General features: G+C 26.6%; 4 protein-coding genes across 5 annotated transcripts in view; 2 read left to right on the top strand and 2 right to left on the bottom strand.

Annotated features, from left to right (window-relative positions):
* LOC147812598 (cuticle protein 14-like) overlaps positions 1-16,496 on the bottom strand; it is a 42,147-nt gene extending 25,651 nt beyond the window's left edge. For both annotated transcript variants that reach the window (XM_087161946.1, XM_087161949.1), the window contains exon 1: positions 16,030-16,496. The gene's annotated coding sequence lies outside the window, so the exon portion shown is untranslated. The remainder of the gene's footprint in view (positions 1-16,029) is intronic.
* LOC147812596 (pre-mRNA 3' end processing protein WDR33-like) overlaps positions 1-18,012 on the bottom strand; it is a 612,260-nt gene that overhangs the window by 485,747 nt on the left and 108,501 nt on the right. The gene's annotated exons all lie outside the window — the stretch shown is intronic.
* LOC122268258 (coatomer subunit beta) lies at positions 264-16,045 on the top strand. Its single transcript, XM_087160426.1, is given in 9 exon segments — positions 264-507; positions 1,975-2,088; positions 3,360-3,369; positions 3,371-3,451; positions 3,453-3,489; positions 3,583-3,672; positions 6,585-6,737; positions 13,204-13,324; positions 16,011-16,045. Coding segments are annotated over 9 exon segments (885 nt in total).
* The window catches only part of LOC147812597 (uncharacterized), a 46,939-nt gene continuing 41,871 nt past the window's right edge, over positions 12,945-18,012 (top strand). Inside the window, exons 1-2 of the transcript XR_015433304.1 lie at positions 12,945-13,324; positions 15,316-15,392. The gene's annotated coding sequence lies outside the window, so the exon portion shown is untranslated. The remainder of the gene's footprint in view (positions 13,325-15,315; positions 15,393-18,012) is intronic.

Here is an 18,012-nt window from a genome sequence, read left to right as displayed (position 1 = left end):
AACGGAGGCCGTTCTGAATTACACCACCTTCTCGGCTCCTCTCTTTGATCATCAGTACCTAGCACCCCACACTCACGATTAAAACTTTTGACGTCATGTTTCTCTTTCAACAAATCACCCAAACATCAATCCGGAAAGAATATTCAGTGACTTTGATAACTTTTCCGTGCATTTTTTAATGAATAGTGACTTTAAATTTTTTTGGATAATTTTAAGCATTTTATATGCTTCTTTTCAAGTCTCATTACAATACTTTATTTATTATGTTATATCAGAATATGTTTGAGCTAAGGATTTCTCAAGCTATGGGAGTGCTGAAAAGAGATTATGCTGCTGATTTAAGCTCCTCTAAACTGAGCAAAGTGACTCAACTCACTGGGTTCTCTGATCCACTTTATGCTGAAGGATATGTTCATGTAAACCAATATGATATTGTTCTGGATGTGTTGATTGTCAACCAAACTTCTGATACTCTTCAAAACTGTACTCTAGAACTAGCTACATTAGGTAATTGCATTTTATTGTTTAGTTTTCCAATTTCAGTTTTCTTTTTGTTATTGTCTTTCTTGTACGTATAAATAAGTAAGTGTGTATTTTTATCTATATTACAATATTTTTATATTACTGTAGTAAGATAGTCCAATTATTACTGTGACTCAACTTTTTGAATGAGGTCCTGAAACTTCTATTTATAATTTCATGCTAATGACACTCTCTTAATTTTCACTCATTTAAACTTGATTTTTTTTCTTCTTTCTTGAAAAGGATGCTAAACTGTACAGTATTACTATTATTCTCATATTATGCGTTTCTGACGTTTTTTTCTTTTAATTTCATGTAAAATACTTTAAATTACTTAATTTTTTACTAATTTTAACTTTTTTTTCTAAAAAAAAAAAAGGACTCAATCTTTTATAGCTCAAAAAAGGGGGATAACAATTTCTTGCTTCTCTGCAATTAATGCACAATAGACTTTGATCAGAACCAGTTCAGGGAAAGAAGGAATAGTTAATGATTTCTTATATGTTTGAAGACTTATTGTTTTTTTATTTGTATTGATTTGAATTTGTAAATGAATGGATTCAATGTAAGTGTGTTTATTCAAAGATATCTCATTCTTTTCACTCAATGATACCAGATCAAGGTGATGATAAGATTTATGTTTATAATTTTCTGTTAGAATTTTCAAAAAAAAAAAGTATTTATTAGTGAGTGTTAAAGATGTTTAAGGGACCCCATGTAGGAGACAAAATTAATCTTATTTTTGATGTGGAAAAAAATCCAACAATGAAAAGAAATAAAATAAAATAGGCTAATGAAATAATGAGAATCATTATAAAAATATTTAAAAATTAAACAAATTAAATTCATTATCAATAATATTTTTTTCATCTACTTAAAAAAAAAACTGTTTTTGTTTTATTTTGATTTTTTAAACATTTTTGAAATCTGTTTACCATATTGTCTAAGTAGGGATTTGATTTTAAATATAAGTATGCTGTTTATTATTGTGATTTCATGCCATAAGGTTTGTAATAGTGTTTTGTGATAAAAAGATGTGATTAAAATATTTAAATCTAGTTAAATATGGAAAATTTGCTCTTTTTTTTTATAGTAGTTCTGTAAAATTTAAATATTTTACTTCTTTCAATCATAATATTAAGATAATTTAAGTGTTAGTAAAATATAGCTGAACAAGTTAACATTTATATTATCGATTTATACATCTGCAACAAATTTATTAAAAATGTTCGTAAACAATATTAGAAGAAGTAACAATTTCTTTTTTTGTAGAAGTTCTTAATTGCCAGAATCTCATTTTAAGGAATTTGTGTCGTTAAAGACTTGAATTAAAATGTTATTCACTTCAAATGTATTTTACTTAAGTTGTAGCTTTAAAATGGGAGGGCTTATTTAAAAAATATATATATCTTTTTAGAAAATACTGCATTTGATGATTTTATTTTATTGCAGGAGAACTTGTTGAAAAGCCATCACCAGTAATTCTTGCTCCTCATGATTTCTGTAACATCAAAGCAAGTGTTAAAGTTGCATCAACTGAAAATGGCATCATTTTTGGTAACATTGGTAAGTCATTTTTAACTATTCATAAACTAATTTAATTTGACTATTGAATTATTTAATGTAAAATGATTAATTTATATTTTATTTTATTTATTATTTATATTTTAACTATTAAGAAAGTGTCAACCATTTGGTTGTCAATATTATTTAATTTTTTTAAGAACAAGTTAGATATTAGTTTTAATGTGTTTGGTACTATATAATACCTAATAAATGTTTTTTTTAATGATTTATTTATGCCAAAAAATGTTTCTTTTTGATTCATTATTTTAAAAATATTCGTAGAATTACTTATAAATTTTTTGAGACCCTCAAATTTGTCATGACTTATATTCGTTTTTCTATTATTACCCTTTTCTTAAGTCATAATCTTATGCTGTTAAAATCCAAATTTTCTCATGATTAACTTTAATAATGTGCCTTAAATTTTACTATAATTATAAAATATTGCTTTAAAGTTATTTCTTTTTTTTAAAGAAAAAGCATGATATTATATGATAATGATTTATACTCATAAATTAAATTAAATGTTGCGAAATTTATGCAAGGTCTGATTTGACCAAAATTTAATTCTAATTTGTATATTCTAGTTTATTACCAGATCAGTATATGATCTCTTTAACTCGCTAGCTGTTTTGACATTTTTATTATTACTCCTTTCAAATGTTTACTCTTTTTATTTTTATACAATTATTGTTCAGACCTTTCCCTCTTCACACCAAAAAACCGTGCTATAAAGAGTAATTTTTCTTCTATATAATTCAAAATAAGTAGCTATTTTTGCTCATTAAAATAAGTTTTTGTTCTAAATGAAAAATTGATGAAGGTTTTCCACATGCTTGACCATTTGGTGGGATCAAAAAATTAAGTTCTACTTGCAGAACTGCCAGTGTTTTAGACAGTATTAATTGATCAGATAAAAAAAAAGTTCCTTTTCTTCTTAAAGAAGGTCGTTAATACTTAAAGATCTGGTTAATAAAAAGCAATAAGCCACTTCTTTTTCAGCACGACAGCCCGTTGCAGGTTTAATAAGACACAACTTATAAAAATTTTAGAAATAATTATGTTCATCAAGATCTTGTGTTCATTCTCCACAAGCAGTAAAAGGTTTTTCGAATTTTAAGCAAGTCAATGCAAACTCACTTTTTTTTTATAAGCCACAAATATCTGTAGTATTTTTCCAGGAAAATCTATTGATTTTTTATTTACAAAATAAGTGGGTTATCACTTTTTACCCTCCAGGTCTTTTCTATATTAAGTCATTTATTTTTCAGTATATGATATCAGCCAGTGACAGAAGTGTTGTTGTTCTGAATGATATTCACATTGATATTATGGATTACATTATTCCTTCTACATGCACCGATCAGGCAAATGTGGGCAGAGTTTGAATGGGAAAACAAAGTAAGAACTTAGCTTTATTTATTTTGAACTAACATCTGAATGTTGCATTCGCTCTTTGGCTGCACAAATATTAATATGTTAATTATTTCCTAGGTGTCTGTCAATACTACATTGAATAATCTAAAATGCTATCTCATGCATTTGATTGGATTTACAAATATGAGGTGTCTAACACCAGAAAAGGTAAAGTTCATTGATGTTTTCCAATAGCTGTACTACATAAGCAGTATAAACTAAACTTTAACTTAAGAGTTTAATTTGTTCAGCTAAAATGCAGACTTATTGAAATTCTAAAGCTACATCAGATTTAAACTGCCTGGCTTAACTTAAGAATTCAATTTGTTCTGCTTAAATACAGACTTAATAGCTTAAGCAGTATCAGGTTTAAGGTGTCTGGCTTAACTTAATAATTCAATTTAAGATTAAATGCAGCCTTAATGAATCTCTAAAGTTACATCTGGTTTAAATAGTTTGGTTTTAACTTTAGAATTAAATTTGTTCAGCTTGAATACAGACTTAATAGCTGAAGCAGTATCAGGTTTAAGCTGTCTGGTTTAACTTAGGAATTTAATTTGCTCAGCTTATATACAGACTTAATGAATAGTTGAATTAAAACCGTCTGGTTCAAACCAGGTTTATATTGCTTTTGTAACTGCAGTCAATGTTCATTTTTTTTTTCTTGATTGTTAATAAATTTTTTTGTTTATTCAAGATTGATTAAGTTGGGACTAAATTTTTAAGCTAAGGTTGCCCAACCAAAATTGCCAGTATGCATCTAAACATGCAATTAACAGATTTAATTTCCACTTATCAAAAATTTTTCCAGGAATGAAAATAATCCTTGTAAATTTTATTTTGTTAAAACTACTAGATTTTTTTTTCTGCCATTGAAAATAGAGAATCTTTTAAAAAATCACTAGATTCATCATAAGTGCAGGAAAATAATAGTATATTTTATTGGTATATTTTTAGCATAAAATTGCAGTATTATAATAGAGATAAATGCTAAGAGCATGCCATGATTATTCTTTTAAGTATCCTAAATTCAGGAAAGTGATTGCTATTGCTTAACACTGCTAATAGCTGAAATTGCTTGAAAAAGAAGTTTCTTACACCCCAAAATAAAATTTAAAATAAATAAGTAAAATAAGTTTTGCTTGGATCATTTGCGTGACCTTTCAAAATTGTCTTGGGAAAGATCTGCTTTTCATACCAATATATAAGAGTGTTAATTTTGACTTGAAAGTTTAGACATGCTGTAAAATTGTAGAAACGAAAAAAGTGTGTTAAAAAATTAAATCAGATGTACTTTGTTCATAAGTTTTTTCTTTTAATGTAAATCAATCTTATTAACCAGTAATAAAAATTAAGAACCATTTTGGTTAATATTTTAGGTTAAATATTCCATCAACAATTTAAAGCTTGCTACTTTACATAAGTAATATGTCAATTACAAATTAATCTGTGTTGTAAAATGGTGGTAATTTATAAATTTAATCTCTGTCTTGAAATTCTCTGTTTGGTTTTGAATTTCACTCCTTAAAAACTAGTAAAAAAAATTAAATAAGTCTCCGAAAATGTTATTTTTTATAACGTTGTGCACAACTTACAGCTAAATGTGCTAAAAGTAACCCATGAAGCATTTTTAATTGGCACCCGAATTGTCTTAAATATTAAGAAAAACATTATAGGAAAAAATGTATTAGAAAAAATAGCTTCATCATGGTTTCGGATAGTAACTATTTTAGTTTGCAATATTTGTTTATGACAATGGGTTCTATGTTTACAGTGAAATTTAATTCAGCACGATTTTGTATTGATTGAGCATCAGTCAGAAAGCAAAGCAGTAGCAATATATATCATAGTTAAAGAATTAACGTATATTTTTCTGTAATGGTAGATAATTAGCTTTCTAAGTAATTATTTTTATTAAATATTGAGCCATTGCATCAATAATTATGTAATAAGATTGAAAGATAAATATGGCTTGGTTTCCATCTGTCTCCCTTTTCTATTCTTACCTATTGATGGGTTTCAGTTATTGGCAGTTGTTACTAGATGAATTACTGAAAAATGAACCTTACTCTGTACAGCCAGTACGCCTTACTGTATTGGTTTTCCTGGTATGTGCTGTATTTGATGTGGATTTGAGGCAATTAGTTTTTGTGAGATGTGGCTGGCAGCTGCTGACATGCTCTAATAAAGCTGTGGGTTACCAGTTAGTGTTGATAGTGACAACGAATCATTTCTGATTCTGTTTTGATTGTTGTTGATCCATGACACTGTACTATGAGCTCTTACTTATGCTGCTGCTAATGGCTAGTGCTCATCTGCGTCTGTGTCAAAAAATATTCTATCTATTTTCTGTGAATTCTTGAAACCTAGTAACCTCTTAACAGTGACATAAATTTCAGAAAAATGGACCAAAAATGGAAATTTTTTTTCACTGTTTAGTTTTGTTCTTTCTTTAATACAAAAGTTAGAAAATGGTTTTTTATTGCAAAAGTAAAATTTTAAATGCAATAACTACTGTATTTACTGTACATATTTGTACTACTGTATACTGTACTGTACATACATATAAAAAAGTAATGGATTACACACACATCTTATTCAATTAGAACAAATTGAACTAAATTTTGAAGCAAAATTTAATATTATTAGTATAATATAATATAAATACACAACAATATGATCTTCAATACGTAAATTTTAAAATTTTTTTACAGTATGGTATATCCCAAAACTCCACCCAAATTTCTCTCCCTCGACTTAAGTCGTAATCCCTGAAAAATTAGGACCACTAGTAGAAACAATAATTTTTTTCCTACCCGAAGTCAGTTCGGACATCACAAATACTGCACATAGTAGTTGCCCGAGCTGGATTCAGCCGACGCTAGCAAGGGGTTAATAAAGTCTTATGCTTATATATCTCCTGCCTTATTTGTATTATACATTACATATTTTAATGATATAAAATTTAGTGGTTTTGCAAATTTATAAATAAGATGTGAATATGCAATTGTAAAATTGTTTATACTTAAAAAAAAAATTGTATTGACATATTTATTGTCATTTTATTTATTTTCATGTAGGCCCTGTCTGGTGAATGTGGTTTCATGGCTGCTAATTTATATGCCCGTTCTATTTTTGGTGAATATGCCCTAGCTAATGTAAGCATTGAGAAAAATCCTGTTCATCATGAGGCTCCAGTGACTGGTCAAATTAGAATTTGAGCTAAAAGTCAGGTATGAAACAAATATCATGACTATTTTCATTGAACAATGATGTAAAATATTCAAATTATACTGAGTGACAAAAAATAACGCATATTCGCTTTAATATGTCTGAACTCATGAAAACATTATCACCTGTAAATAGTTGCTAAATATGACAGATCTTTAGCCTTAATTCGGAGCTGTCACCATGTCCTAAACTTTTCTGCTACCTGCTGTGACTCACCTGTTAATATTCTGTCCAATTCTTTACACGAGGATTTTTTATGGGTGCCATATTCTTATGAAGTTTTACCCAAGATGGACTATACTGAATTTTCAATGGATTCAAGTCTGTTGAATAAGATGGTCATTTATGAGTAGTTAAAAATGTATCTTGTACCATGGTTCTATTTTATTTGCAATTTAAGTAACCTAATTTTTTTTTAAATTATTAATTTATACCTAGATTTTTTTTCTTTTAAGAAATCATAAATTTAACTTGGAAAATATTTTTTATAATAATTTTTAAATATACTTTATTAAATAAATATAATTTATTAAATAAATATAATTTTTATTTTAAATTATAATTTCAATAATATTAAAGGTTTTGTCCCGAGATTGAAATGAATGTAAATAATTCATTGATGTTCAAAATAGACTAATAAATAAAAAATAAATGTGGATGAAAATCGCATGAAACTTTTAAATTTAAATTTTCCATTAGCTGTATATAAAGTAATTTACTGTTTATTTAAATGCAAGTACTTGTAAAACTTTTTAAACTTGGATTATATAATAATACAGAAAGAATTGTTCTACTAAAAGTAACCATTAGTTTTTATTATGTTTCTTTAAATTAATTTACTCCTCATTTGATATCTCATTAAAATTCGCCATTATCTATAGAAATTTATTAAAATATTAAACAGCTAGAAATATTGATCATTATTAATACTGATTTTTTATCAGAAATTTAATTGATAAAGGAAAGTTTTTTTTTAAAAAATCTGATAATCTTATATATAATTTTCTCTCATGTTTCATATATATATATTAAAAAGCTATGATTTTTTGCTAACTCTAAATTTTACAGGTCTTGAATATTTTCAACAGTTTGTACTATTGGTATATAATTGATAACGCAACCAATTTTCTTACATATATTTCGACACAAAATCAGATTAACTTAACAAAATTTTTTTAGTTTTTGACCAAAATATATGATTTTAAACTTTATCAGAGTTATTCCTTATCACAAGCTCTTCTAAAGCTATTTCTACAAAATTGTATAGTTATCCGCTAAAACATTGTTCTTTAGTTGATAAAATATGATCTGGTTTAGTATATTAAAATCTCCATAGATTTGAATATATAAATTATTTATTCAAATCTATAAAGCAAATAAATTATTTTCATATGTAATTTGAAAATTTTCTTAAGAAATATTTTAGACACTTGTGGAATCAATATTTATTTAATTTAAAGTATTTCTTCTGTTTTTTATTTTTCCATTTCAAAACACTTTCTGACTTGTATTTTATTTTATTTTTACACCGTTGATTATATTTTTACACTGTTATATTTTTACACTGCTTCTGAAGATAATCACCCCATTCCAATACATTGTGATAAATTTTATGATGATAACCATAGCTGTTGAAAGCAGTGCTTTTAAAGCTGAAGCTTAATACTCTTTTTTACAGTTGAATATAATATTAACCAAATTCACTAATCATTCTTTTGAAAGTTTTTAGTGGTGAAAAAACTAAGTAAAAATCATTTCAATATTCGTATGTTAAAACGTCTCCTTTAAAAGTTCTCCCGATTATCCAATGATTTCGGTTTTCTAACATATCCCTGTTTCCGTGATTATGCTTGGTTCTACTGTAGCCATCGATGATAGCTAAAAAGCTCAAATGCTGCATTCATTACTAAAATGACTGAGAAACTTATTAAATTTTAAAATAATGAAAAAATCATGTTTAGGTTTGGTTTGTTTAAATTTTATTGGGATGTTACATGACTTGGCAGTAACTTATAACTTCAAACATTGTAAATGTTAGGGTTCGTACAGACTCCTTATACTCCTTAGAAATAAAAAAAAGTCTCCAAGGAGTACTTGGAACTACTTAGATTTCCAAATTAGTCCTTACAAACTCCTTAGATTATTGTGTTGCTTAGATGAATTTACTAAATCCACTGATGAATTTGCTGTCCAAGCAGGGAAGCGAAATGATATGCAAACTGTCAAAATCTAAGAGTTTAAGAAAAACTTAAAAAGAAAAAAAAAATTGAATTGCAAGGGTTAGAAGAAAATTAACAGCTAATAATTTTAATTTTACATGTTACAAGCAAACTTAATTAATGATTTACTGTGATTATTTTTTGTATAAAATGACTATATATTCAAATTTGCTTTATGTATTCAAATTTATAAATATAAGATTAGTAGGTTTTTATGTTAATCTTTAACCCTGTGGCAGAATCGTGGCGATATTGTCGCAGAATATTACCAAGTTCTTGCAGAAAGATTTTTCTTTTGGGAAGTTAAAAGTTTTTTTTTTCAGCAGAAAGTTTCAAAATAAACTTCAGATTCATATTCAAAAGATGCCCTTCTCGTGTATCTGAGTAGAAAAAAAATGCTTTTTCTATTCTCATTTGAGAACATTGAAAAATAAAGATAAATGAAAAAAATTTTGGTTTTCTTTCCGGCAGAAAATTTCATTCTAATTTTTTTAATGCAGCTATTACTATTTCCACATAGTTTTAAAATCTGATATTTTTAATACATTATTTATTAAAACAACTGAATCTCGAAATGAAAACGTGCATTTAGTAACCCTTTTTTGAAGAGTCCGATTTACTGCTACAGATTTCACGATTTTTTAATGCGAAAAAGGAAATAATTTGTTTTCCCACTATGAAATGCAAGAATATAGCCCATAATATTAGGATAAAAAATTTTTTTATATATTTAATTAAAAAATTCTTTATTTGATACAAAAGATTTCTTTCTTTTTTTTTTTTTTTGAAGTTGATGCTTTTGTTACTTTAATTTAGTGACATGTATATTTGTTATTTTTAAAAGTATCTTGCAGAAAGATATTAGTAATAGAGAGGTAAGTCGCAGAAAGTCCAAAAAAATTCTGCCACAGGGATCTTAAACATCTGTATTATGTACTTAAACAAGATTTATTAAAATATTTGAAACTGGAAAATGTATTTATGTGTGAAAGTGATAACTTTAATTTATTTTTCTTGATGAAGTTTGACAAAGTCAAAATTTATTTTCAAACGGCTAGAAGAAAAAATCTTATGCAAAATATATATTTTTGCAAGTTCTTTATAATAACTGCTTTTTAATTAAAAAATAAAAAAAACCATCTAGTTATCTTTTATTTAAATATTTGATAAGTCCTTATAATTTTGGCCTCCTTGAATTTCTTCTTCTGATCTCTGTTATGAACCCTGAATTGATTAGTGTCAACAAGAACTAAAAGCTTATTCTTAACAAATGTGTAAAGCTGTAGATGGAAGGCTACAATCTTTAAAATAATTCAACTAATCAGTGACTTATAGCAAAAATCACTGATTTCACTTGTTTTTGGTCACCAAGCTGTTTTTATTTTTATACAACATTGTTTTGTTGTTTTATATTTAGCTTTACTATTTAGATACGCGGAAACTTTATCTTAGAAAAATAATCTTCAATTGTCTGCTTTCAAAATTTTTTAGAATTTATTGTCTTGAATCATGCAGTTCAATAGATTCTTTTTATCGTTAGGACTAATCTTCAGAAATTTCATTTCAAAATATTTTGTTAGGGGTCCGGAAAATTTGTGGGCCTGAATTTGTTTTGATCGGTCCCTGGTAATCCCTTTTTAGTAGTAATATTTGATTGTAGCATTTCAACCCATTAAGGTTTTACCTGAATCTCAGTTTTATTTTTTTTCCATTTTCCTGGCTTGGTCCATTATACTTTTTATTCATCAATGCCTATTTTTTTAATACCCATCAGAATTTTTTATTCTATTTCTTTTAAAGTAATGCCATGCGTAGCAGCAAACTTATTTGAAAACATTCTCAACTATCAATGAAATTTGCAAAATTCGCCAGCAGTAAAATGCATCAAAAATTTTTTTAATTACATTCAAAAATATAACCTTATCCGCATGATTTATTGCTTAAACCAATTTGGGAATTCAGTCAATTTGTTATAAAAAAGAAACTAAATTAACGATTTTAAATCATCAAATTTTTATGCATAATTATTATTTTACACTAATACAGTAACAGATCCTTAGGGTGAACTTATAATTTCACAATTGATTAGTCTCTATCATGTGATTTTACAGATTTCAATCATGAATACAGTGGTCATATTACAGAATTTTAAGTAATCATTTGAGGGATCATCCACTAAAATCACTTGTGTACAATATTGAAAATGGCATATTCTCCATCTTTTCAATTCGAGATTGTTGACACCTTAGAGTTATTTGATTAAGGAAATCTTGTTCTTAATTGAATTCCCAGATAAATAAAATGGAGGTAAAAAATTTGCCTCCCTACCACCGATTATTTTGTATCTTGTGTTTTAAAAATCTATAATATTTTCTCCCTTTTTCTTTATGTTTAAATTTTTAAAACATCATTCGTGCTATAAAAACATTTTAAAAAATTACCCTTCTCATAAAATATTTAGTCTAATTTGAAGTAAAATTTTTGTTTCTGTATTTATTTTGTTTACTTTTTTTTCCAGGAAAAAGAAAAATCTTCTGGTCAGAAAATTGAAATTGAAATAGAATTAACTATCCATAGAAGCATTGATTAATTTCAGTAAGTAAGATATTTATACATATTTTGTGAAACATTTCTCTTGTTACATGATTAATTACAAGTATCTTTTAAAAAAACAAACCTATTTCTCGTGTCAAAATAACTGCATTAATATTTCAAGGAAAGAAAAATATTATTTGAATAAACAGAGTATTTATTACGCTTTAACATCTATTAATACAGGTCTTTTTTAGAATTTCTTTTACTGACTAGAGTAGAGTTAGAAAAATCTTTAAACCAGTGCTATTAAAAAATTTAAAAAAATATATTCTTCTGAATAATTAAAGTATTGTTATTAAAGATGCGAATTATATTTTAAAAATTACTTATGGTTATTTTTGAAATTAAGCTTTAAAGAGAATAGGAAATATATTCAAATTTTCCAATGGAAATAGGTATAAAACTTACTTATACGCAGTATAAATTAACATATAAAAAATGTTTTGTAAGGTGATGACATGTAAAAAGGATTTTTCTTTCTAATATTGTAAATTTATTTGTTACAAAACAATTTGTAAGTTTAATTAGCTAAGCAAGTACAAAACCTAAATTAGATTTTTTTTTAAAAAAAAACTATTCAATTATAGGTTTTTTTAAATGTTCTAAAAAGTTTGTCAAGGATTATGAGTGAGAAAAAAGCATGTCTTTCTCACAACCACACTTTATTGGATGACTGCTAATTTTGCTAGAGTTTATGTTATAGCTAAATTATTTCACTTCATGAAAAGAATCTGAATTCCTGATAATAATTCTAGACAGTAAAGTTAATTATGCTCTAAAAATACATAAGCAAACAAGTAAAAAAAGTTTTTTTTCTTCTTTTTTTTTCAAATTGACCGAAAAAAATTTTAGTTTTCGTAAATTTTTTGGCGTCTATTTACGGTTTATATCTTTACTTATAAGCTTTTTTCTTATTTAACTCTTCTTAAACTTTTTTTGTTGCTGAAAATTTTACCACCTTCAGCAATTTTTTTACAGATTTTCTTTTTTGCGAATGTATAAAATATAGTTTACTTAATTTAATTCTGAATCTTATGTAAATGGAAAGTGGATTAAACATTCCTGTTTTGGGAGAACAGTTTCTCTTAAAAGTAACAGTGCTGAATTCTGTTGTAAGTCGGTTTGGTTTGGTTAAAATCCAAAATAATAATGAATAAATAAAATCACATACTAGGTTTTAAATTTAATCATTCAAGGCGACATCAATAAATTAGTGCAAAACATATTTTAAGTTACAAAATAAGACACAAAAAATTACTCTTTCTAAATAAGATCAGATATTGAAGTTTTATTAAAATGTATCAATTGCACTATTTTAATAATTTTTTAAGATGCAATTATTATTTCAATGAGGATTTTGATTTATTTTGTGGACGAAAGCTTTTAAAAGTAATTATTTCAAGGTATGTGGTTGATTTGCAATAAACAGTCTTTTGTTAATCTGATCAAAAGTTGTTCAGTGTGTTCACATTATCTTTTTGTGCTGCTGGTGGTTACTTCAAAACATGAAAAGGAATAATATTTTCAGAATTTTTTTGAATCTAACATCAAGTCCACATCATAGTCAGATATTTAAACTTTTAATGTTCATAAATTTAATTTATGTTTTCTTAATATTGGTGATACTAATTTAAGCACTTATTTTCATTTGCAGCAACCAATGGATTTATCAACTCGAAAGCTGTTGAATCATTGCTCTGTCCGTGATTTATATACAGACTTTAGTGTCTTGAAATTGGTGTCTATTTCTCGTCTGTATGATGGTGAATGTGGTGGTAAGCTTTTTTTTATAATGATTTATATTTTTAAGCTTTTTTATTTTCATCTTATAAATCGAATTATTATCTTATAGGTCGAAATAAGCAACTAAAAATAATTGAATTTTCATTTTTTTAAAATTAAGTGTGTTCTCGAAGAAGTTTAATTTCAAATGTATATTAATGTAAAATTTAATACATTAATGTATAATCTTAATATTTAAAAAAATTAATCCAACATCTTAAAATGTATGTAAGGAATCTCTATACCTAGTGATAATTATTATATAATTCTATTTCTCAATTAATGACTTCTTTAGGGCTTTGACATAGGTGAGTTTTCTCACTTAAGGCTAATCTTTAACTCTAAAATCTTTAATTCTCACTTAAGGCTAATCTTTACTCTCTAAAGGCTAATCTTTTGTAGTAAACTGTCTTCCAGTTTATGGTCCTTTAAATTAGTTGCTACAAATTTTTTCTGGCTACAGTATCCTAAATAATTGACCTTCTTTTGGCAGAATACTGAATTAAAGTTCATTAGCAATTGAAAACCTAATCAAAGAAACCCTGCTATTATTCTTGGAATTTTAATATAAATTTTTTCATCATTTATATATAATATTTTTTAAATTAGATTTTGTGCTTAGACATTTGAATTCGCAACTCTGGAGTGCCATGTTATAGTCTAGCTCTGAATTTGCTTAGTGTATTAATTAGATTAAAACGAATAAAATAAGCAGAATTATATTTTTTTTAAAAATAAAAATGAATAATGATCATTGAATAAATATAAATGTTGAGAATGGTTATCAAAGAAACACATGTCTTTATTGTGGAATTTTGAAAAGTCTGATGAGAAACATTACTGCAAATATTTTTATAAATGCTAATATTTTTCATTATTTATTTAATATGTTGTAATTAGAAATGAATATTCTTGTGAATGCATTTCCTTTTCACTGACATTTTATTTATTCAATTTAGTAAGAATAATCTAAATATTAAATAGATAATGGATTATTTATTGGATTTAAATATATATTCACAAATTTCAAAAACCTTAAATGTTTTTGAGGAAATGTTTATTTTTCGGTGCCCTTGGGACTTTTCTGCGGAATTCTGGGTTTTTGCGAAACACTTTCTCTGGAACAACTTTTTAAGACATTTTCATGAGTCTATTCATCTATGTCAGTTACTGTTTTAAGATATTTAAATATGACTCTAACCATATGTATGATAACTACGTAAAAGCAGGTCAAATTATGCTTTGTATTTCACTGGGTATTATATGTATAATATCGTTTACTTAATAAGGAAAACTACTTAGATGATGAGTTGAGGGGTAAGTAACAAAAGCATATTTATCTACAACATTATGTCCATAAGACAGAGGATGATACTAATACTAAAAAAATGTGTTGGTGTTTTTTCACAAGCATCTTTGATAAAGGTTACGGTTACAAATTGAATATTAATAAGTTCAATGATGCTCTCTAGTGGTGACTTCTGATTTTCCACACATGTAATGCATAATTGCTAACTCTACTGCATTTTGTGAAAGATTTCATTTTTATGTTTAATGTGGATTATTTGTGAGATTTCTGGATTGGGTTCAGAATTACAAGGCTATGGTGTTGAACATTGGTAGCGGTAACCTCAAAATTGGGTTTGGTGTTCAACGGTGGTTTTAAAATAAAATATTTGTAAGTTCATTGTTGATTCTTGTTTCAATAAATTTCACTTACTACATTGATTTTGACAACAACTACATTTTAATATTTTAAATATACTATTTTAAACATACCAATTTGCTATTGTTTTAGTCAAATAATTGAACTTCTCACAATATCACTTCAATTGGAATAATAGAAATATTTCCTGAAGGCCGTAAAATATTTAAAGTTTTGAGACATATTAGATACTGTAAGCAATTAATTAAAAATATCATATTTTTAAATGATTGCAATTTTAAGTTTTCATAGGATATTAAAATTTAATATTTGTTTTAGAATTCTTTGTATATTGGAACTGACAAAACTGTTTGAAAGAAAATTGCACATAGATGTGAAAGATTACATGGTAAAAGGTAATTTTCTTTTAAATCTAATTATTGCTATCTATAATATAATGGAGTCATTCATTTTTTTGCATTACATTTTCCTTCGTTTTTATGCATTTTAAGAATTTATCTCAGAGTAAAGTACTTAAGACTGTCGTTTGTCTCAACACCAATATTTGTAGATGTGTACATTTATTATTAAACTGGGCTTTAAAAAAAAATGCATGTATAGTTTGTTTGACGTCTAAAATACGTATACTATTAATAAATATCAGTATCATAAAATCTTATATTATCAGTACAGTAAAACATCTATGCAATTAGAAAATTTAATATGATTTTCATTTCAACATTTTTAAATCTCTTATTATGCTTACAAACCTATATTTTACAAAGTCCCTTTGAATTTTTCTCTTGGAATCCATTCAAGGTTGGCTTTTAGGACAATTATACCTATTAATGGAAATTCTAATATAAAACATAGCAGCATTGAAAACTTTTAAGAAGTTTTCTTTCAACAACTAATGCAGAATTAAGAATAGACTCGAAGATAAATCTGACTTTAGTGAATAAACAAGATTGACAAGTTGGTCACATTAGAAAAGTTTTGCACTTCTTAATATATAAAACAAATTTTATTTCTAGAAAATAAAGATAAACTCACCAGGAATAAATTCTGAATAAAAGATATTTAGATACTATTGAAATTCTTTTACATAGAATATGCAATTTTAATATCTGCTTTGAAAACTTCAAATTTTCTTACTGCCAAGTTCTTTTTTACACATTGTTTTTGTGAAATTGTATTCCATTTCTGCTGCAAACAGTGTTAAAATTTGTAAAATATATAAAATTGTCTTGCAAATTTTGATAAAAAGTTTTTAAATATTTTAGAATAAAAAATCTTAGGTATTTGTATCAAAATCTTATATATCAAAAAATCAATTTTGAGATTTTTACATATTTGAAAAATTCAATTAAAGGCCTTTCCAACGATGTATAGTTTTTGTTTATACCTAAATTAGAAGATGCTGCATTAGATGTGCCAAGCCCACTTTTGACAACTGAAAACGAAACTCAGGATTCCCGAATTTTCATATTATTTTATATTAGCTGTAAGCTATAAGTTAAAATTCTTATTTCTTATATATATGAAAGCTTAAAGCTAACTTTATATTACGGTACATCTAAAAATAATGTTCTATATGCAGGGATGAGATTCTTCCGCGGATTCGCGGATTTCCACTTTTTTTCAGATTTTTCCATTTTTCCCGCTAATTTCCGCTGAAATTTTTTTTTGCGCAAGTTAAAATGTTTTATGAGGAATTTAATTTTCCGCGTAGGGAAATTGTTGAAGTCCCTTTTCCTCCCTCTGAAGTTTCTCTAAAAATCATTTCCTAGGGATAAAACTGGTTGATCTTTATACAGGGATGAGATTTTTTTTGTCTCTCGAATTTCAACCTTTTTTATCAAAAACTTCGATTCTCTAAAAGTTTCGTTCTTTTAAATAAATATCCCGTTTTTTTTTTAAATTCAGTCATTGAAGTAAAATAATTATATTTATTTACGATTTTCAAAGATAAACAGAAAATTCAATCTACGCCCTAGCTGCCAACCCTTCCGCATATTTACTTATTTTAGCTATTTTCTCCGATTTCACGCACAGAAAATAAGATTTTCCGTATTTTTTATCCGTCGGCTGGATAGCTCGTATTTTCGTAATTCAGATCTCGATTTTTATTCACACGATTTTAATATCAATCATCGATTTTCGTATTTACCTGATTTAAAAGTTGCACATTGCGATTCTTATTTACGCTATTTAAATATCGTATATTATGATTCTAATTTGCGACATTTAAAAATCCAATATCGTGTTTTGTATTTATGCATTTTTAAAATCGCGATTTTATTATCAAATCGCGATTTTCGTATTTACCTGATTTAAAAGTTGGAACGTTGCGATTCTTATTCAGGCGATTTAAATATTGTACAGTGCGATTCTTACTTACGAGATTTAAAAAATGAATATCGCGATTTGTATTTACGAGCATTTAAAGCCCTATGTAGCAATTCGTATTCACGTGAGCTTAAAATCCAATATTGTGATTCGTTTTTGTGGTTGTAATATCGCGCGATTTAAAAGTTATGCATCGTGATCAAAAAATTAAAAAATCATGATTTGTATTTTCGCATTTTTTAAATTCGATGTAGAGTTTCATATTTACGTGATTTAAAAGTCTCATATCGGGATTTATATTCACATGGTTTACAAGTTTAAAAATCGAACTTTTTTGTCAAATTTTTGTTTATATATATATATATATATTTTTTTTTTCTTTTTTGTTTTTTTGGATTTCCTCTTTTTTACTTTCTGACTACTCTCATCCCTGTATATGCCTTGCATTTGTTGTCAAATATCAGAAATGGCAGGGGGCCTCCCTGGCTGAGCGGTATCGCCGGTCCAAACGCTCTGTTAAGCGTGGAGGTAGCGGGTTCGAATCCCGCCGTAACCCTGGATGTATTCTTTGTGATGTCTTTCTCTGAATTGTTCTATCTGTATTTTCTACTTGACAATGACTTATAAGCCTATATATTGAGCACACAAGTCAGCAAATGTATGTAATTTCAATAAATCAATAAACCA

Source organism: Parasteatoda tepidariorum, chromosome 4 (genome assembly GCF_982258835.1).
Source record: "Parasteatoda tepidariorum strain Cologne lab strain chromosome 4, Ptep-v5.0, whole genome shotgun sequence".
Lineage (NCBI taxonomy): Eukaryota > Metazoa > Arthropoda > Arachnida > Araneae > Theridiidae > Parasteatoda > Parasteatoda tepidariorum.
This window is presented reverse-complemented; position numbering and strand designations above follow the sequence as displayed.